General features: G+C 38.8%; 1 protein-coding gene and 1 pseudogene across 2 annotated transcripts in view; one reads left to right on the plus strand and one right to left on the minus strand.

The window, feature by feature from the left end:
- The window catches only part of LOC136677979 (uncharacterized), a 346,523-nt gene that overhangs the window by 32,046 nt on the left and 291,629 nt on the right, over nucleotides 1-22,848 (plus strand). For both annotated transcript variants that reach the window (XM_066655712.1, XM_066655713.1), the window contains exon 3: nucleotides 17,049-17,145. In XM_066655712.1, the coding sequence (XP_066511809.1) occupies nucleotides 17,049-17,145 (97 nt within the window). The remainder of the gene's footprint in view (nucleotides 1-17,048; nucleotides 17,146-22,848) is intronic.
- Nucleotides 42-1,030, minus strand: LOC136677809 (uncharacterized; annotated as a pseudogene).

A 22,848-nucleotide genomic window follows, 5' to 3' on the forward strand; every position in this document is an offset into this window, starting at 1 on the left:
TACATTCCGCAAACTGCGGCATTTCTTGTTTTAAGTTCATTTCAAGATCTAGAAGAGTTGGCCCAGGACAGTATGGGCACTTTTTTCCCACTTGGCTCGAACTTCTCAGGCAGAGGCTTTTCTCTGGTACACAAGTCATGTGGCAGCTGCTGTGGAATCCTCTTGGAGTTCCAAAAGTAATTTGTCATCTTAATAACAGATGTACATGTCTTTGCAGAATGATGACTGTGTTCAGTGTCCTCATATTCAATAGCCATTTCTTTGATGTCTTCAATCTCTTCAGCATTTGTTTCAGCTGCATTTTGTGCCAGATGTGAGCGTTCTTGAAAGATCCACCACATAGATATATGTACACAACTTGTTTTTTGTGCCTCTGCACTGGCTGTGCCATTTTCCTGACTTTGTGTTAAATATGACACGCGTCCTTGCAAACAAACACCAGTTGTCTTTTTGCCCAGTGTACACTGAGTAGTACACATACATCTCAGAGAGTCCATACACCACCCAAAAAAACAGGAAAAACACAGTCTGAACCTGCCAATTATGCTTTTTTATTTAAATCAATACAGTCCTCTTGACGTGGTTTTGACACAAGGCCCTTTTCCACCATCTCTTGCAATGACTCATTGCTTAGCGCAGGAGGTGGACTGTACACTTTGGCATTCCTGGTTCTCTATAGGTGAAGGCATTCCTTTCCAGGGTTTCCACTTCTAGTGGCTATCCCCATGAAGTCCCTGCAAGACTCCAATTCACAAAGAAAGGTCTTTAAATGAAAACATTTACAGACATGAATTGGAAGTCTGGTGCCGTGGGGATTTTTTGGTGTTACATATATCCCATTCATTGGATCTATGCAAATCATGGGTTGCTCCTGTGTGCCGTGTTGCTATCTTTCATGTCTCCTTAGATTTGATGAAGACCCACATTTCTGGCATGACAATTTGCCTTCTCCTTTTGTGTCACTGAAATGTACTGTGCCCAATGAACTTTCTTCTTCATCTATAGGGAGGTTGTTTAGGTTTTGTGTCATTATGAAATAAGGAAGGCTATATATAATCGTCTATTTGAACTATAATACATACTAATTACAGTTTTTGAAAACAGAAGTAAATATAAAAATTGAACAAACCTGAGGGTTTCTTTGACAGCTTGACTTCAGCTATTAAAAAAGGTGAATAGGAGTTATTGTTTAATATTCATAAGAGGTATATATTTAACATCCAAATCTTTGATGTGACGCAACAACATTTTATAGGCATTAGTGCCTAATTAATTTTTATTTGCAGTACCTGAAAATATTTCCCTTTTATTTTCACTTTTAATAATTTTGACCTACTGTCAGGAAACGCAGAGGGTAGACTGACAGAGGCGGATGCACACGCTAAAATACACAGCAAATTTTATTTAAACAAAACAGAATCATACAAAACAGACTTCAAAAGAAAGGAAACACAATGACTGGAAAACAAATCACGACAGAGGAAACGAAATGAGGAACAGCAGAGACAGACTAGACATGGAAACGAAACGACCACGTGAAAAACAATGACAGAGAAACAGCGGAGACAAACAGACTTGAGAACATGAACGAGGTAACAACAGGGATGTTCACGGGGACTGACACCAACACAGTGACAGGGACAGGAACCGAGACAAAAGCAGACACAGGTACAGGCACAAGGACAGAGACAGGAACCAGGACAGGAACAGACATGGGAATCAAAACAACCAGGGGGTGCAAAGGACTGGCAAAAGTCTGTGGGGCTGTCCAAGGTACCAGCCTGGGCACAGTTCTGGGGATCGGCCCCGAAGTCCTTGGGGCTGACCTACGGACACGACCTGAAGCGGTCGGAGCCACAGTCACGGGTGCAGAAGCGGCGGGGGACGCCGCCTTCGCTGGGACAGGAGCGGCTGCGGGTGCCGCCTTTGCAGAGGCTGGAGCAGCGGTTGCCACCAACACAGGTACAGGAGCGGCTGGGTTCGCCGCTTTCACAGAGACAGGAGCTGTGGAAGGCTGGTGGGCGCACTCTTGTGGGACTTTCTGAAGGCGCCCCTGTTAGCCTCATCTCCTTTGTCTTGAGGTTTGAGGCTAACAGTACCAGCCCTCAACCCCCCCCCCAAAAAAAAAATTTCCCCGGACTTGAGGGGGTAGTCCTTGGGAGCAGGGGGTCCTGCAGAGACGTCATCGGAAGCAGTCCGGGAGAATCTTGTTTTTGACTTGTTATTTTCACAAAATAAATCCAGAGTAAGTTCTGGGGCTTTTTCTTCCTCTTCTTCCTCTGCCCATTTCAACGCTTCTCCTCTGAGGAGGGATTTAACAAACATGACCTGAATCAGGTCAGGAGGAGCAGGACAGGTTAAAAACTGAAAATAAAGTTTGCACTGCAATATAAAACCCTCACCCTTGGGACTGCCTTCAAATCCTGTAGGGACTCCCATGAAAGACTGTAAAACAGCAGGTTGATCACCCACCATTCTGGCCAGTAATTTCTCCCCTTGTTTAAGGCTTTTGTCCAGTGTTGTGGCTATGTTAGCTGCGTCCTTTACTGGGTCGGTCATTCTGTCAGGAAACGCGGAGGGTGGACTGACGGAGGCGGACGCACACGCTAAAATACACAGCAAATTTTATTTAAACAAAACAGAATTCAAAAGAAAGGAAACACAATGACTGGAAAACAAATCACGACAGAGGAAACGAAGACGTGAGAAACAATGACCGAGAAACAGTGGAGACAGACAGATTTGAGAACGTGACAGAGGTAACAACAGGGACCGAAACAGTGAAAATGACCAACAAACGGGAGACACACATGGGAACTTAAATACCAGACACAGACAAGATACACCTGGAACAGATAATGAGAGGGCAGGGTAACAAATGAGACACAAACGAGGAGGCGGAACAAAGGGGGGACTAGGGCAGAGACATGGACAACAACAAAGTGCCGTGTGCTCAGAGAGCACATGGCAGGGAAAACAGACATGACAGGACGAGGGCATGACACCTACAGATATCAGAATCTAACTGTGCATTACATAATTAAACAAACTTTTTGTTTTTGCTGAACTTGCTATTTCTCTACAAACATTTTTAATCAAATGTATTAAGTAAAATGATGAATTAACTAAGGCTGGTGGCAAAGCAAATATAACATGCTGTTTACAAACAATGAACAACATTGGTGCATATCCAGAATTAAGATAGTCATTCAGAAAATACCTATGAACCTGCTTATTATCAGGTATTATCATAAATACTATATATTGTACATAATAGAAATAATTTATAAAGCACTTTTGCAAAAGCTCAAAGTGCTGACAATATTATATCATATTTAGCATGTACATGTTTGATAACCTTACTGAAACTAGTCATACAAAACAAGTAAATAAGAAATTATACACCAACCATGTTTTACTACTTGTAAAAAGTTTTGAAGTCAGCAGATCTGTATATTATTTTCTTGCACTTTATACAGTGCCAGTGGCTCTTTTTAATATGTCTTCCATCTTTGCAGTGGCAAGGAATTGAGAACTTGTCTATGAAATAAAATATGTTTTAAATATAGTTATATGTAATTGAAAGTCAATAATAAATAAAGAAAACTCCTAAAGACATTTACCAATGACAGCTTCTGCATAATGTATGGCTTATCTTAGATAAAGCTTCAATAAATGCTCTTTTGATGCTTTGACCGGTTTTGCACAGTACGGACAATCAATGTCTCCTCTGAGACTGAAAACCTCCTCTTTACTGGAAAACTCCAACTTCCTCTGTATAAGTGATTAAAAGTCACCATCATACAACAATGAACAAGACAGTACTTTACAAAATTTAAATGTGTGAAATAGACCTTTTTTAAAATAATATTTTATCCTTTCATTCATTGTCTGTAACCTCTTATGCAATTCAGGGTCCAGTGTGTCCAGAGCCTACCCGAATCCCTGGGTGCAAGGCAGGAACACACCCAGGAGGGGGTGCCAGTCCTTCAAAGGGCAACACACACACACACACACACGTTCACTCACACCTCTGAACACTTTAGAGTCACCAATCCACCTACCAACATGTGTTTTTGGACCGTGGGAAGAATCCGGAGCACCCGGAGGAAAGCCATGCAGACACAGGGAGAACACACCAAACTTCTCACAGACAGTCACCCAGAACGGGACTTGAACCCGCAAAATCCAGGTCCCTGGAGCTGTGTGACAGCAACACTACCTGTTGCGCCACCATGCCACCCACCTTGTATTTTACTCACTTAACATCTAATTTAGGTACTGCAAACACACAACTTGCCTGTCATAGTGCAATAATGGAAAGATCCTAAATCCTAAAATAAAATATATTAAGCAAACTTGTCTGTAATCTTATAAGTGCAAGGTGTATATATATATATCTATATATATATATATATATATATATATATATATATATATATATATATATATATATATATATATATATATATATATATATAAACACATTATGCTTTTGATGAGCAAATGCTAGAAATATTTTTTTTTCAACTCTCCTATGATCTCCTAAATAAAAAATGTGAACTAGGCCAGAAGACTGTCATTGAACACGAGCAGTTAAACTTTTATGTCATGAAATATTCTTAGATTGATTTTTTTTATAACAAAACAGTACTAAAATAATTTTCAAAGCTAAACCATAAACACACTACAAACCAACTGTTCCCCTGTTCAGTGTTGTTTGCATTATCAGCAAATGAATAATAGAATATAGACCAAATTAACATTTAATTAGATTATCTGCCTTAACAGCAGTTTGTTATCCTATCTAAATTTAAATTAAATTCAGACGTATTTAGACCTTGTGGGGTTATTTGGTAAAAAAATAAAAATAAAAAAAACCTTTATTATTTAAAATAAGTAGGAAATTAACAGGATTGATCTAAGCAAGGACTCAGAACTACTTGATTGAACCATCAATAACTTTATTTGTTGTTTTGAAATTATTTTACAACATTTATTGTTGTTAACTAATGAAGTAATTAACTTAATCCCGCTAATGCAGTTGAGATCACTAATAAAACTGGCGAGGAACTGGCGGAGAGCCGCTGGTTCAGTTGAGATCAGTAATAAACCGCGGTCACACCATCTGCACTTCACAAAAACGCAGTCACGCCATCTATGCTAGGATTTCCTGTGCACAAGAGGGGGGACTCGCAGAAGAGCGCAGATATTGAAAATTAATAAGAAAAAGAATTTAAGACATAATTCCACATAATTCACTACAGTTAATATTAAAAACAGGCCTAATTGGCTAAAAGAATGTCCAGAAAGGTCCATAAGATGGAGGGAATTCAGTTTCACGTTTAAAATTAAAAATCAAATTGTTAAGAAAATCCCACTGTTGTATTGAAAAACATGTCCTCAGGTACACGTTATAATATGTGTATTTACTGTAAGAATTAGGAGTAACAGGCTTGAAAAAACTCAAATATTAAATTCCAACTCTCCATTTACTTTTGATACATTCTGTAGTGTAGTAAGGTACACCACAAATACATATACATATAATTTTATAATTTGTTTTATAGCCTTGACTTTATTCAAACTCCTTCAACCTCTGATATTTGACTTAATGAAATTAATTAAGATTTATAATTGGTTTAAGCAATTAGAACATTAATAATTAGTTTGAGAATGAATAATAATCATGCTAAATGAGTTCTTCCGGATTTTCAGAAATTCTAATGAACAAATTGCAAACACTGTGACTTCAAATAATGAGAGTTTTATTAATAAAAAGAAGATATTTAGTTAACATAGCACAACCTTGTAATCTCACGGTGTCCGGCAGGGGGAACTGATTTTGACCTTAAGGTGAGCTAGGCGCTTCTAACTTGTGACTAAGGTTACTAACTAAGGTTTAATTAATACAGAATTTATCAAGAACTTAATTCGGTGTTCAGCTCTGGAAGTGCATAAGTTTAGCTTACTTTTCGTCGGTTTTTCACCACTCATTTGGATGCAGAGGCTCTTTGAAATCCTGGGAATGGAGGCGTCTCACTTAGTCTCGCGGTTCTTACCGCAGAAGCGTCCAGGCTGAGTTAGCTTGGAGTTCTTTCTTGGTTGATTGAGTTGTCTCGGGCGTACCCGGAGTGTGATGACGCAGGCGGCAGGATCCTCTCTTCGGCCTTCGGTCCGGAGTGGGAGAGTCCAAAATATGGACGTTTGAGACGAAAGTTCGCTGGTTGCTGCAGCTCCAGAACTGAAAAACCGCTTCAATAAACTCACTTATTCTAAGACTCTATGGTACCTCGGCAGTGTTTCCTTACTCTGGCCACGAATAAGTTCACCTGCTTCGATTAGTCGTGAGATTAAACTTAGGTAGGTAATAAACATAAACAAGATTAAAAGAAAAGAAAGATATTCAAATTACTCGACTTATTAGTTAAACTTCATACTCTTAGCTAATTTCGAGACGTCTCTCGTAAGCTTTTCTGAAGTCTCTGAGAGGGTTCCTTTGTTTCGTTGTCGGCGTGGAAGAGACAGCGTTTTTTGTTGTTCAAGGTTTCTCGGATCTCCTCGTGGTTGTTGTCTTCGGCGTCCTCTCTTTTTCAGTGGTCCGTTACTTTTGTAGAGTCCTCGCGACTCTTCAAACTTCGAACTGAATTGCTTTGGGCTACTCTGCCTTTTCAAGGCTGGCGCGGTCACGCTCTAACGGGAGGCGTCCTCTTTCTGATTGGACACAAATCCAGGCTCACGTGACTCTCGCGAGGGAGAGAGAGAGTAGGAGGGTGTTTGAATCTGTGATTCCTACATAAGGAATATGAGTTTCTCGTATCAAAATTCTTATACCTGTTATCAACATATAACAATGAGTACATTGGACTATTAATATCAGACATTTACATAAGGTCCCATCTTGAGTACATTGTTCAAGTCCAATTCGTGATGATACGCTGAAAAATAAAACATTAATCCATTTTCTCTCATTCAGAGACAAAACTGATCTTTGTAATGGAAACAATCGGCATTATACATCATTTCATTAGGAGATCGGCATTCATCTGAGGGTACAGAAAAGTGACATTAATACATTTGTTTATACACAAATAACTCGGAGTTTGACTATTTTCGCTATTGTCTTGCGGCGACTCCGAGCGAGGCGTAGTTTCGCCAGTGTCCAGTCGGTGTCGCTGTTGATTCGTGCTTCGGCTGGTGATTCACGGGAGTTCACTCGAGGTCACTTTGGTTTGAACATCTGTTGATCCCCGTGAAAGATAAGGGATATTGAGGCGCCACTTTGTCATAGGCGGCCGTAAAAGCTCTCTTCTTTGTTTGAAGTTCCTGTCTCTCTAAAAGCATCATAAAAGTTATCTCGAGTTCCTGAAGAGGTTAGGGGATCCAGATGCCATATGTTACGTGAGGGGGTTCTTTGATCTTATGTGCGTGCGTGTGTGGAGGCTTTGCACCCTGTTGTTCAAACAGTCCTGTGGAATGTTGACTTCGGGACCAGACGAAAGTCCTGGTCAGAGTGAGAAAGGTTTAATTCAAAACCTTTCATCTCATTATTCCTTCATTGTCCAATATTCATATTTGGTCCATACTCCACTACAATTCCTCTGAATTTACTGGAATGTTTTGGCTCATGGTCAGCTTCAGTTTTTGGGACAGATTGGTCCCATGATGACATTTTAGTATGGAGACTTCTTGCTTCTATGCATCTCGGCATGTGATAGTACTCACTCACCAGCAACCAAGAGCAGATCAAAGTAATGTCTGAGGTTTAAATAAGACAGCCTCCTCCAATGTCCTCTTTAATGATGGTCTAATCATTTGCAGCAGATGTGATGCATCTGATTCTAAATATAGACATTTTAAACAGTAATAAATATAGGGATGTCCTAAATTTTCCTCACAAGAAATATACAGTTTCTTTTTTCATTACATTTTACAACTTGTGTTTATAAGTAATTTCTTCAGCTTTATTTGTTTAGTTATATAAGCTCCATCTCTCAGTACTGTTCAAAATGAATATATATAGACTCAAAAAAAAATTAATATGAATAAAAGACATAAAAGACTGACATATCAGTTTTTGCATATGAGAAAACGGCAAGAATATTCAGGTATAATTATACCAAAAACATGTGGCTATTTATCTATCTTGTTGTTGCACCTTCTGCGTATGGCCACAACAAGAGCTTTCTTTTGACTTAACAAGAAATACAGTTGTCATAAATTTGAAGGTATTTATTTATTTATTTATTTTAAACCTGCGCGCTGATGACCTGAACACCACTCGATGTCACGATTAGCAGGGCAGACTGACGGAGGTGGACGAACTTGCTAAAACACAGATACTTTAATATAACAAAAAACAAAAACTTTAACAGAAAGATAACACACGGAGTTAACAGACAGACACAGGGAGGTAAGCAGACTAAACTTAAATACAAAAGAACTAGACAAACTAAACCTAAAACGAAGAACTAAAGCAAACATGAAAGTGACAGACAGACTAAAGACCTGGACAAAGATACTAAACAGAGACCTAGACAGGGATGCTTCACAAAGACCTAGAATGCCAAGTAAACACAGAGAGCTAAAGCTGAACCTAAACACAGAGCTAAATATGACACTTAACACAGAGGGCTACAGAAAACACAACAGACAGACTTACTAACATGACACAGGAAACGACTGAGACAGACAGACCAGACTGGGAATCATGACAAGGAAACATTGGAGGTGAAATAACAAGACTTACAGGAAAGAAACATGACTTGGAATTGAAAGGAACAACACAAAACTAAAACAACATGACTAGGAAACACGACTTGACTCAATAGGAAAGAAACGACATGAAACAAAATGAATGACCGATACACGGAAGTGACACAAGGGAGCTTAAATACATGAATAGACGAGACACACCTGAAACAGATAACGAGGAGACGGAACAAGGGTGGAGACATGGACAACAACAAACAGCCATGTGCTGAGAGAGCAGGACGAAGTCATGACACTCGAAGCCAAGTGGAGTGCAAGCAGCGACATGCACTGAACTCAGCCTCACAGTTTGCAATGTGCAGAACGCATGTAACCATCTGTTTTTTATTTTTTAATATGTTTTTAAAATGAAAAAGAAATGATAAAATAGAACACCGACACGCTACCTACTGCAGATTTCTTTTTCATTTCCCACCTTAACTTTTCATTTTTCACATTTCATTTTTTTTTCATGCTGAATAATATGCAAATTTATTTTGATTAGCATTGGGAGTAGTGGGTGGGGTCCAAATATTGGCTTTATTCCACTTTTTTAAAAAGTTACTGCTTTATTGTAAAGTGAGGAGTAAAACGAAGAACTAAAGCAAACATGAAAGTGACAGACAGACTAAAGACCTGGACAAAGATACTAAACAGAGACCTAGACAGGGATGCTTCACAAAGACCTAGAACGCCAAGTAAACACAGAGAGCTAAAGCTGAACCTAAACACAGAGCTAAATATGACACTTAACACAGAGGGCTACAGAAAACACAACAGACAGACTTACTAACATGACACAGGAAACGACTGAGACAGACAGACCAGACTGGGAATCATGACAAGGAAACATTGGAGGCGAAATAACAAGACTTACAGGAAAGAAACATGACTTGGAATTGAAAGGAACAACACGAAACTAAAACAACATGACTAGGAAACACGACTTGACTCAATAGGAAAGAAACGACATGAAACAAAATGAATGACCGATACACGGAAGTGACACAAGGGAGCTTAAATACATGAATAGACGAGACACACCTGAAACAGATAACGAGGAGACGGAACAAGGGTGGAGACATGGACAACAACAAACAGCCATGTGCTGAGAGAGCAGGACGAAGTCATGACACTCGAAGCCAAGTGGAGTGCAAGCAGCGACATGCACTGAACTCAGCCTCACAGTTTGCAATGTGCAGAACGCATGTAACCATCTGTTTTTTATTTTTTAATATGTTTTTAAAATGAAAAAGAAATGATAAAATAGAACACCGACACACTACCTACTGCAGATTTCTTTTTCATTTCCCACCTTAACTTTTCATTTTTCACATTTCATTTTTTTTTCATGCTGAATAATATGCAAATTTATTTTGATTAGCATTGGGAGTAGTGGGTGGGGTCCAAATATTGGCTTTATTCCACTTTTTTAAAAAGTTACTGCTTTATTGTAAAGTGAGCTCAGCCGGTTAAAATGTAATTAAGAGTGTTTATTTAATTGTGTAAAAATGCTCCTTGCAGGTTCCTAAAAAATTAAATATTTTGATAGATAAATGAATAAATAGTTTGAGGGATAGATAGACAGGTAATTTGAGGAATAGGTAGATAAATATTGTTATATATTAATAGTTTGAGATGGGGCTGGGTGATATATCAATATATTAAAATATATTGAGATAGAACAGAGCAGGATATGGAGTGAGGCTATATTGTTTATATCTATATTTGAAGTTTTTAAAAGTCTAAATCTTGTACAAGAGCCATTCTGTTCTCTGCTCAACTTATCCACTTCGCTCTGCTCACAGCCCCGCACCCACCCGCATTCTCTCTCTCTCTCTCTCACTCATGATGGAGCCGAGTAACACGAGAGTGAAGAGGAGTTAGTCTATAGAAAGAAGAACAGCAGTTCAGTTATATGGAAATGGTTGGGATTTTACTGGTCAGATGAGGAAAAGAAATGGCTATCTGCAGGGAATGCCGAAAGGAGGTAGTATCAAAATGTGGGGGTACTCCCAGCCTGTTTCACCACTTACAACAGCAGCACAAACTTCTGTACGAAGCTGTTAAACTCTGAGGTGCTGCTGCTACTGTTCTGAAGCATTCACATCCCAGTACCATTAAACCTATTCAGACAGCATTTCAAGCTTCATTACACATTTTTGAGTGAATGTGTGTGCCCAGATATGGATTGGCACTCTATCCTGGGTGAAATCCTAGCGCCCGATGCAGTCCTCCAGGTGGACGGTCATTCCTGGTCGAGTACGCTGTGCGCGTTTGGCTTCCGCTTCTCGCCAGTGTGTGTGGATTGATTCTGAGCGTTCTGAGCAGTGTGGATTGTAAAGTGTCCTTGGGTATCTAGAAAGGTGCTATATAAGTGTAACGATAGATAGATAACACAGCAATTTCACCAGTGTTAAATTAACACTGCTTGTATAATAATTTAACATACTCAGTGTTAGGTTAACAGTAATAGTGTTGATTTAACACTGGTGAATTTGTTATGTAGCTAATACTGTGCCTTATGAAAATAAAAGTATGAAGCAGCGTGGTATTACTAAAGTTGTAGTTTACTACATTGCAAAGGGTATGCTCCCGTCTCAACAGTAGAGCAAAAAGGCTCCCAAAAGTCCACAATGGGAGCACAGAACCAAAGCCTTTACACTGATCTTATAAGCAATTTATCACAGACACTGTAGATCTGTAAGTCATTTGTCATGTGGATCTGTAATGTGGCAGCTCACCCAGGGGTGGATTGAAACAGGGCAAGCCATCAACAGAGCACTAGAGAAATAGGCCTCAAGTGCAGAGACACACCAACAACCCCTCTGGATGTTAGGAATACAGAGACAAAATGAAATGCGAGAGGAAAACTTAAGATGTCAAACTGGTCAGCTCAAAATTGAGCAAAAGAAAACAAAGGAAAGAGAGCTTCCCAAAACAAAATGGAGGGACAAGATGAGACAAAAGAAATTAAAGAAAGAACACAACTTATTTGTAATTATTTATTTATACCAAAAAATGGTAAAGAAAAGAAAATATTGAATCCCAAGAGAAAAACCAGAGGGAAAGCTCTGGTGGAGAAGAAGAAGATAGAGAGACCCAGGAGAAATCTCAAGAGCCTTTACCAAATTACCGGCCAGACTTGCACAGCACTCTGAAAAGAGAAACCCAAGACTGAGCACTGAGATGTGTGTTGGCTTCCCTTAAGTAGGAGTAGCCCAAGTGGAACCAATTGCCCAAATGAAGAGTGTCTCTGTCTCCCTCTAGTGACTGGGAGTGGCTTAGCAGCCTCGCCCCAGCCCCAGGCAGACCTCTTACAGCATCGGTCATTATTTTGATAAATAAAAATGTTTTTCTGACATCTTGTTTAGCTTTATATATATATATATATATATATATATATATATATATATACACATACACACACACACACAGAGAGTGGCGAAAATAATTTTCTGCCGATTATTACTATTAATGTTATTATTAATTTTTTTATGTATTTATATTCCCCACAACTAAAAAAATGAATAAATCTGTAATTTTTATAATAGAGACACTTCAACTGTAAGAGATAGAATAAAAAAAAAATCCACAAAGTCACATTGATTGTTAAATAATTAATTTTCATTTTACTGCATGAAATAAGTATTTAATAAGTATAGAAAAACAGAACTTAATATTTGGTACAGAAAACTTTATTTGCAGTTACAGAGGTCAGATATTTCCTGTAGTTCATGACCAAGATTGCACACACTGCAGTGGGGATTTTGGACGACTCCTTTATACAGATCTTCTCCAGATCTTTCAGGTTTCGGGGCTGGTGCTGGTCAAAACTGAATTTTAGCTCCCTTCAAAGATTTTCTATTGGGTTCAAGTCTGGAGACTGGCTAGACCACTCCAGGACTTTAAAATTCTTCTTACTGTGACAGTTGTCCTAGCTGTGTGTTTCGGGTCTTTCATGCTGGAAGACCCAGCCACAACCCACACTGTAAAAACAAAAAAAACATCTGTAAAATTTACTGTAAAAAACTGGCAGCTGTGGTTGCCAAAATTTCACCGTAAAATATATGGTCATGTTTTTGGCAATTATAAATTTTCTATTTAAGGACTGTTTTGTTTACAGTACATTTCTGTAAAAAAACAGATATACATGGTAAAAACGCCATAGCATTTACATAAAAATAACAAATAGAAACATTGAAAAGAAACATTGTTTTGCCATAAAATTAACATATAAATTGTGTGATAAATAAGAGAATGTAGACTGAGATATAGCCACATTTATATATAGCCATACCATATCCTATATTCAACCCTTAAAAGGAGATAATGCTGAAAGGACAAAAAAAATGTGTAGAAATTGTGTATCTAGGTGCCACACCCCATCACTCGGAACACAGACTGATGAACTTTCCTGACCAACACATATCTCGTCATAACATGCACAGAAACACAAACATGCACACACACAAATGCACAAAATAATCACCCCAATGCAACCCAAAATCAAAAAGTCTCCAAGACAGAAAAAAAAACAAAGAAACTCTGAAAATCACAGAAAATATGGAGAAGCAAGGCATGCTATTTCACTGTTACAGAAACTGTTTTCAATCTTTTTAGAGTTTACAGTAATTTACTGTCATGGTTTTACAGTTTTCCATCGTAAAATTCACAGACATTTTTTACAGTGCATCTTCAATGCTTTTACTGAGGGAAAGAGATTGATAGACAAAATCTTGCGATACATGACCCCATCCATTCTCCCTTCAATACAGTGCAGTCGTCCTGTCCCTTTTGCAGAAAAACACTCCCAAAATATGATGTTTCCACCCCCATGCTTCACAGTTGGGACGGTGTTCTTGGGGTTGTACACATCCTTCTTCTTTCCTCCAAACATGGTAAGTGGAGTTGATACCAAAAAACTGTATTTTGGTCTCATCTGACCACATTACCTTCTCCCATGCCACCTCTGGAGCATGGTCATTCACCAGGTCCTCCCATGTAGTTCTGGGTTGATCTACAATCATACTTACCCCACGAGGTGAGATCTTGCATGGTGCCCCAGACCAAGGAAGTTTGACAGTCATCTTGTGTTTCTTCCATTTTCTAATAATTGCGCCAACAGTTATTGCCTTCTCACCAAGCTGCTTGCCTATTGTTCTGTAGCCTATCCCAGACTTGTGCAGGTCTACAATTTTGTCCCTGGTGACACTTTACCTCATTTTACAGCTCTTTGATCTTAGGCAAGGTGGAGAGTTTGCAGTGTGATTGATTGAGTGTGTGGACAGGTGTCTTTTGTACAGGTAACAAGTTTAAACAGGTGCAGTTAATACAGGTAATTAGTGCAGAATAGGAGGCTTCTTAAAGAAAAACTACCAGGTCTGTGAGAGCCAGAATTCTAGCTGGTTGGTAGGTGATCAAATACTTAATTTGCATTATATTGCATGAAACAATTATTTTAAAATCATACAATCTTATTTTCTTAAGACTTTTCTTAAAACTAGATAGATAGATAGATAGATAGATAGATAGATAGATAGATAGAGACAGATATTCTGAGGAATAGATAGATTGATGAATAGTTTGAGATATATATATATATATATATATATAAATGCAAAAATGGTTTAAGAGATAGATGGATGAATAAATAATTTTAGAGATGGATAGGTATGTAGACTGTGTGAGGAATGTATAGTTTGATAGAGAGATAAATGGATATATAGTTTGAGAGACAGATGAATGGATAAAAATTTTGATAGGCAAGGCAAGTTTATTTATAGAGCACCTTTCATACAAGAGCAATTCAAAGTGCTTTATAGAAAAAACTGTTAAATTAAAAGCAAGAATAAAAATAATAAAATTCCATTAAAACTATTAAAATAGTACAACAAAAGGAAATACATAATAAGAGTGAAAGAAAACATAATAAAAATTATTAAAACAATTTAAAATGGTACAATAAAAGAAAATAACTAAAATGTCGTTGCAGAATAAAAAGAGTATTTTAAACTTATCTTTAAGCCTGCTCAAATAGGAATGTTTTAAGTCTTGATTTAAAAGTGTCTAAGTCGGTGCTCTTCTAATGTTCTCAGTCAGCTTGTTCCATTTAAGAGTGTCATAGTAGCTAAACGCTGCTTTTCTATGTTCAGTTTTCATCTGAGGCAGGACTAACTTACTATTTCCTAAAGATCTGAGAGCTCTGCTCGGCTCATATCTCTGCAGCAGATCTGATAAATATGCTGCTCCTTCACCATTTAGACATTTATAGATCAGTAATAACATCTTAAAGTCTATTCTTGTAAGGGACCGCCTGCACAGTGGTCGTCCCACATCCAGAGGACGCGTAGTAATCAGCCCAAGTGAGAACAGGTGGCGCTGACACTTCATAAGACCTCTGCGCTGCTTTCTCAGTGTGGGGTCTTGAGTTTGTTCTGAACCAGACCATGCTGGTAATTTGATATTTTCCTCCAAAAGGAATCTTTGTAGTTCCTTTTTGAATGTTCTACACCTTGAGTTAAATCAACTCACAAGCCTTTAAAACTTACTGTCACATGCACCACTACTCTCACTGCTTTTGCACCCAAACGACCCGAGTTTGATTCCCACCGTGTGCAAAGTATTCATATCTGCACTTGAGTCTTTCTGTAAGAGGTCTGCCTGGGGCTGGGGTGAGGCTGCCTGCTAAGCCACCCCCAGTCACTAGAGGGAGACAGAGGCACTCTTAATTTGGGGCAATTGGTTCCACCTGGGCTACTCCTACTTAAGGGAAGCCAACACACACCTCAGTGCTCAGTCTTGGGTTTCTCTTTTCAGAGTGCTGTGCAAGTCTGACTGGTAATTTGGTAAAGGCTCTTGAGATTTCTCCTGGGTCTCTCTTTCTTCTTCTCCACCAGATCTTTCCCTCTGGTTTTTCTCTTGGGATTCAATATTTTCTTTTCTTTACCCTTTTTTAGTATACATAAATAATTAGAAATACGTTGTGTTCTATCATTAATTTCTTTTGTCTCATCTTGTCCCTCCCTTTTGTTTTGGGAAGCTCTCTTGCCTTTGTTTTCTTTTGCTCAATTCTGAGCTGATCAGTTTTTCATTTTGTTTCGGTGTTCCTAACTTCCAGAGGGGTTGTTTGTGTGTCTCTGCACTTGAGGCCTATTTCTCTAGTGCTCTGTTGGTGGCTTGCCCTGTTTTAATCCACCCCTGGGTGAGCTGCCACATCACACTTTCCTCTTGTAAACCTAACCAGGACTACTATCACAGAGTCTTCCCCATAGATAGCCATCCCTTTACAATTCTGTAACAGACTGGTATCCAATGTAAGGATGTGAACTCTTTTGTGCCTAGTGAGAACTCTGGCAGCTGCATTTTGAATCAGCAGAAGCTGTTTAATGGTCTTTTTTGAAAGCCCAGTTAAGAGACCTTTACAGTAATAAAATCCTGCTAGAAATAAAAGCATGGATATATTTCTCCACTTCTTTAGATTTGAGGGCTCTCGAATACTGATACGCAGCCAATCTGTGTCTCTCATTGCTGTCCCCAAATACAATAATCTCTGTTTTATTTTTATTCAACTGCAGAATGTTGTGTCCCATCCAGTTAGTAATGTGTTCAAGGCACATGCATTATGAATCAACTGGACCAGAGTCATTTGGGGACAGGGCCATGTAAATCTGAGTATCATCTGCATAGCTGTGGTAGGACAGCCCATAGGGCTGTAGAATCTGGCCAAGAGGAAGGAGGTATAAATTAAATAAAAGTGGACCAAGAAAAGAACCCTGGGGGACACCACAGGTCACTGGCATGTTCTCCAAAATATTATTTTCTATTTCAACAAAGTAGTTCCTGCCTTGCAGGTATGCAACAAACCATTGTAGGACTTTTCCTATGGTCAATGGTATCAAAGGCAGCACTGAGGTCAAGAAGTAATAGAAGGGATACCTTTCCAGCCTATTTAAGTGACTGTCATTAATTACCTTAATTATAGCAATTAATTAAATTTCATTATTAACTGTACTGAATGTTGACATTTTAAATAAGGTTTTATCTATCTTTTATCTATGCATATTTCTGTGTATCTTTCTATCTTTCTGTACTTCTCTGTATATGTCTCCATATTTGTGTATATCTCTGTATTGTGTATATATTTATCTATCCCTCACAATTCTACCTTTCTTGTATGAGTATCTGCATATCTATCCTTCACAATTCTATCTATGCATTTGTCAGCCACGTGCCTTATAAATCATCGTTTTTAATACACAAATCAGCTCTTGAATCGATATTTTTCCCTTTGACAGAAAAAAAGATAAACTCCTGATGCTTAACAATATGGAAACTAAGGATTTACCTCCTGAGAACTTTGTGAAACTGCTGAGTTCAGGATCTCCAAACCTGGTGAGAATATTCTTTTATATAAACATATAATGAAGCTTTTTGGTCTATGTTATTAATGTTTAATTATTGCCTGTCAATTGACATCACAAATGTAACATTTTAGAACAATGTTCTAAAAGTACAACAACAATATTTTTTGCAACCATGAAGCACTTAAACCAGAGAAGCATAAGCAATGTGAGGTGATTCCATATAGAGAAAAATGTAACAAGGATACCAGGGAGTATTTGGACAAATGTTCATCTTTTAACAATGCTGATCTATGGGGTGGCACAGTTGCCCAACAGTTAATTTAAGAACACTCTTCCTGACCCAGTCACAAAAGTTGTGCAGATGAATATGCCCGCATTCATAATACACAGCCACAAACACATTTGAACAGAATATGAGCCACCAGGAAATTTTCCCCTTGTTCAGCTAAACATAGTAGTGGTATGGGTATGTGTGCTTCAGATCCTAGTGCGTTTGTGCAGGAAAAACTTGATCCAAGTCATGTTAGTAATTACACTTTTGTATGGGGTCACTTGAAATTTGATTGTCCTGGAAAATGGGAAGCTCTGGTGAAACTAATTGTTATATTGAACCTGCTGCTTTAGCAGCAGTGCCATATATTGTTCTTCTTAATTGTAGTTACTCCAGATCTTTGCCATAATTTCCCACCATTACTGCTTCCTTTTTCTGTGCCTTTGCATAGAGCTGGTCTTTTTTCTAATCTTAGGGGGAGGTAGAGTTAAGGGTTTGTTCTGCTCTCACAGTTGATGGGATTTTGGTGATTTTGTGTAATGATTTGGCTGGGGTGTGCTTGGTGTGACAGGCCTCTGCATCTTTGACAATGTCCACTCTTTTTAAGAGAGTGCCTGATGACTCTACAGTTTCCTGGGGTGTTTTTGGCTTGTGCTGTGACACGTGCAGTCAATTGTGCTTCCATGGGTTTATGGATGATGATTTTGTGCCTACAGGAGCTGTGGTTCTGTGGGCAAATTTGCCCTTGTACATTCCTTGTAGTGAGTTGGTGAGGGAACAGAAGTCTCATTCATTATTAAGATCACTGTTTCAGCAGGTTTTTGTGGGTGTTGATACTAGGAATGTGGCCCAGAGCTATTTTATAAATTGATAATGATAATAATGACGTTCTGATACGGAAATAGTTGCCCCAATATGAATTTGTGGGAGAAGTAGTAGTTCAATATGTTGCATAATGGTAATGAAATTTGCTCATGATCATGCTTGATCAAGCCATGAGTATACAAAAAATATATGATTGTGTTTGTGTGCTATTTTTATTTGCCCCGGATATATAAGAACTTTTCACACTTGCCAGTTAACAGGATGAACTAATCAGATGTAAAGCCAGTCCACTTTAGCCTATTCTAGTTTGGAAAAACCATTTAATTATTGTGAAGATCCCCTTTCTCATTCTTATATCAGTAATGTATATTTATTAATTATAATGTGTCAGTCAACCCCCTACACTTCTGCATATCCTCTCTGTTTTATAATTGCTAAGATCAGTTACGAAGGATTTGTCTCAATTTAAGTTTTTGGTCTTTCACTAGTTAATCAGTTGGACAAGGGTTCAAAATTTACCTCCATATTTTTGTCAGAGGTTCTGCTTCAGTTGCACAAGAGTCAGGTTGCATTGGAACTCTTTCACCAGACTTAATGTAAAATCATTACAAATAGCTTATTGTGTGGAACTGGTCAAACAGAGGGAGGAAGACCTTGGCTATTGCTTGCTGCTAGGGAGGTGACACAGGAGGGTACGGGGTTTAATGTAAACCTAATGTGACCTTTTTTTTTTTTGCCCATAAAATGAGGAGTCCTTTTGCAGTATTAAAAGGATGCTGGGGAGTAACTGAGCCCCCAGCAAATTATTCAGATTATGTAAATGGGTTTAGGCAGTGGCTTTATAAAAGTGGTAAGTTGGCCAGGGCAAATTTTCAGCTTTCCCAAGGAGAAATGACATGGCTGTTTGATTTTTGTGCTGAAAACCATTGTTTTAGCCTGGGGGATCAAGTTATTGTTCTTTTGCATTTGATTAAATCTCCCTTTCAGGCCAAATCAAATGGCTCTCATCGAGTCCTTCAGCATAAGTCAGAAGCGAATTATTTAGTTGCTCCTAATACAAAAAAACGTACCCAAATATGTCACGTATATCTCTTAAACTGTATTTTGAGCAGGAAAATGAGATCAGCACAAATTCAGTTAGTCCCATTCTGTTAAAAGAAAGTCTCCTCTAAAAAGTGTAGTGTAATTTCTTTGGACACAGATGAGGTAAAGGAGCATGATGTAGTGGTATTATCAAATCAAGTTTATTTGTATAGCGCTTTTTTACAGCTGATGTTGTCACAAAGCAGCTTCACAGAATTCCAGTAAAGTCTTAACATGTAAAAATGTAAAAATCCCCCAGGAGAGCATGCCAATGTCAAAGAAAAACTCCCTCTGAGCTGAGGAAGAAACCTTAGGAGAAACCAAAGTTCACAAGGGGGGGGACCTATACTCCTCTGGTCAGTCTCCTGGTAATATTAGTTAGGAGTCCATGAAAACTTCAATGTAGGGTAGGCAGCATCAAGGCAAGCAGTGGTGGCTGGGGCATGGCCAGCTAGTCTGAAGTGTGGAGCAGGAGCTCGACAATCAGTCATCCATCATCAATGTCCAAATGGACAGGTCAGCGGTCATTTACTCGGAAAAAGGTAGAGGTATGGAGTTAGTTTTGTTCTGTTTGGGTGTATGTAAAGCAGAGAATCTGAATATTTCCAGAGTGTGGCTAATGACACCCGCAGATCTGACTATGACAGCTTTAACTAAAAAGAGAGAACCAGAAGGAGACACAGATGCAGGAGCATCCTGAAACACTGGCATCCCTCAGCTTCACCGTCAACACACCCAAGTGATAGTGTGAAGCGGTGGGACAAGAGCACCAGCGTCTCAGTTTACTGTAATTGCCTGTGTCCATGGTCCCCTTGGATCTGCCGCCTTTATCTATGGGGAGCATTAACTACCAAAAGCTAAACTAAAAGAAAATTAATTTTTAACCTAGATTTTAAGATTGTGATTGTGTCTGCGTGCCGGACATTTTCTGGAAGATCATTCCAGAGTTGATGAGATTTATAATTAAAAGCTCTTCCCCCAGCTAGGGCCTTCTGAATTTTGTGAACTATTAAAATTAAAAAGTACTCTGTGATCTGAGTAATAGTGGAGGCTCATAATAGGAAATAATATCTTCAAGGTATTCAGGAGCGAGCCCATGTAGGGCATTATATGTTAAAAGAATTTTGTAATCAATACGGAATTTAACAGGCAGCCAATGAAGTGATGACAGAACTTGTCTAATATGTTCAAATTATCTAATTTTAGTGAAGACCCTGTCTGCAGCATTTTGAACTAGTTGAGGTTTACTTAAATTTCTGGTAGGGCATCCTGACAGTATTGCATTACAATAGTCAAGCCTTGAAGTAATAAAGGCATGCACTAATGTTTGTGTCACCCAGGGATAAGGCATTTCTAATCTTGGCAATGTTGCGAACATGTCAAAAAGCTGTCCTTGTGATGCTGCCTATGGATTGATCAAATGATAAATCCGGGTCAATTATGATGACAAGATTTTTTTTTTGCTGCTGAACCGGATTTAACTGGAAAGTCAGGAAGATTTAAAATTCATTCATTCCTTATCTGTAATCGCTTATCCAGTTCAGGGTTGCAGTGGGTCCAGAGCCTACCTGGAATCATTGGGCGCAAGGCGGGAATACACCCTGGAGGGGGCGCCAGTCCTTCACAGGGCAACACATTCACTCATGCCTACGGACACTTTTGAGTCGCCAATCCACCTACCAACGTATGTTTTTGGACTGTGGGAGGAAACGGGAGCACCTGGAGGAAACCCACGCGGACACGGGGAGAACACACCAACTCCTCACAGACAGTTACCCAGAGTGGGAATCAAACCCACAACCTCCAGGTCCCTGGAGCTATGTGACTGCGACACTACCTGCTGCGCCACCGTGCCGCCCTGAGATTTAAAATTAAATCTGATAATTCATTTCTGGCCACTTTTGGACCTAGAAGCAGAACCTCTATTTTATTACTGTTTAGCAGGAGGAAGTTATGCAACATCTAGATTTTCACGTTTTTTACACAGTCCTGTATTTTCTTTAATCTGTGTTTGTCATCAGGCTTGATTGATATGTACAATTGCGTGTTGTCTACGTAACACTGAAAGTTAATGTCATGGTTTCTTATAACTGTGACTAACGGTAATGTATAATGTAAATAGTAATGGTCCTAAAATAGAACCTTGCGGAATTCCACATCTTACTTTAAAATATAGATCATTTACCTTTGCAAATTTATAATGCTGCATTAAGTAAGACAGTAGGGGTGTCTGTCACGCCCCCGTCCTGTCGTGTCTGTTTTCCCCGCCATGTGCTCTCTTAGCACATGGTTCTGTTTGTTATTGTCCATGTCTCTGCCAATGTCCCGCCTTTCTTCCTCCCCCTCGTTATCTGTTCCAGGTGTGTCTTGTCTTCCTTTTGTCTGTCATTTGTTTTGTTTCCATTGTTTCTTTGTCCGGTCTCTCTGTCTCCATCGTTCCATGTTGCCGTGTTACTTCCTAGTCATGTTTCTCATTTCATTTCCCATGTCATGTTGCTTAGCCCTCTAGTCTGTCTGTCCTGTTTGCTATAGCTCTTCATGTTTAGGATTAGTTTGCTCTGCTGGTTCTTGTTTCGTTTCCTCTGTCATTGGTTTGGTCTGTCTGTCTTGCCTGTGTCTTTTTTCTGTTTAGCACTGTGTCCAAGTTTACTCTGTTCATCTGTGTTTTGAGTTTAGTCTGCTTTAGCTTTCTGTCTAGGTTGTCTGTTTAGTTCTCCTTGTCCAGGTATCTGTTTAGCTCTTTCATGTTTAGCTCTCTGTTTGTTGTCTTTTTATCGAAGTGTCTGTGTTGTAAATAAAAGTAACTGTGTTTTAGCATGTGTGTCCCCCTCCATCAGTCCGCCATCCGTGATTCTTGACAGTGTCCCTGTGATTCCAACCATGTTTTCTAAACTTTCTAGGAGAATATTGTGGTCTATCATATAGAAAGCTGCTCTAAGGTCAAGTAGCACCAACAGAGATATGTGGCCTTGATCAGAGGCAAGAAGAAGATCATTTATTAACTTGACTAGAGCTATCTCAGTGCTATGAATCCAGATTGGAATTTTTCATTTGTGTAGCAGAGTGAGCTAATTAATTAGTCATTAATTAATTATTAATTAATCCACTGGTTGGGGAAAGCATATAACTTCATTCAAGTATGAATATACAATTTCCCTAGGTTAAAAGGTGAGCTCTTGGACCTGGGTTTACACTTACCAAGTTCAAGACACAAACACAGAAATCTTGTATAATATAGAAAAAGTATTTATTTGGATATCAATAGCTTTCACAATATAGGACTAATTATTAAAATTATGATGAACCACCCCTTTTATGACCTTCAATAATGTGTGTTGAAAGGAAATTAATACGTATAGTGTGTTAACTGCGATTATTAAAAAAATAATTATAACTGGTAACTAAATGAGGTATGTAGTCAGTAAAGTTAAATCAGACTTGGCATTCACCCTGAGAGCATATATGAGATACTATAGGACCACAGAAGAATGAGCTTTTCACAGCAGTTCACTCCAGATGAAGTTCTGGTCTGAGGTTGGGATCCTGGCGGTG

The sequence above is a fragment of the Hoplias malabaricus genome, chromosome Y, assembly GCF_029633855.1.
Source record: "Hoplias malabaricus isolate fHopMal1 chromosome Y, fHopMal1.hap1, whole genome shotgun sequence".
Taxonomy (NCBI): Eukaryota; Metazoa; Chordata; class Actinopteri; order Characiformes; family Erythrinidae; genus Hoplias; species Hoplias malabaricus.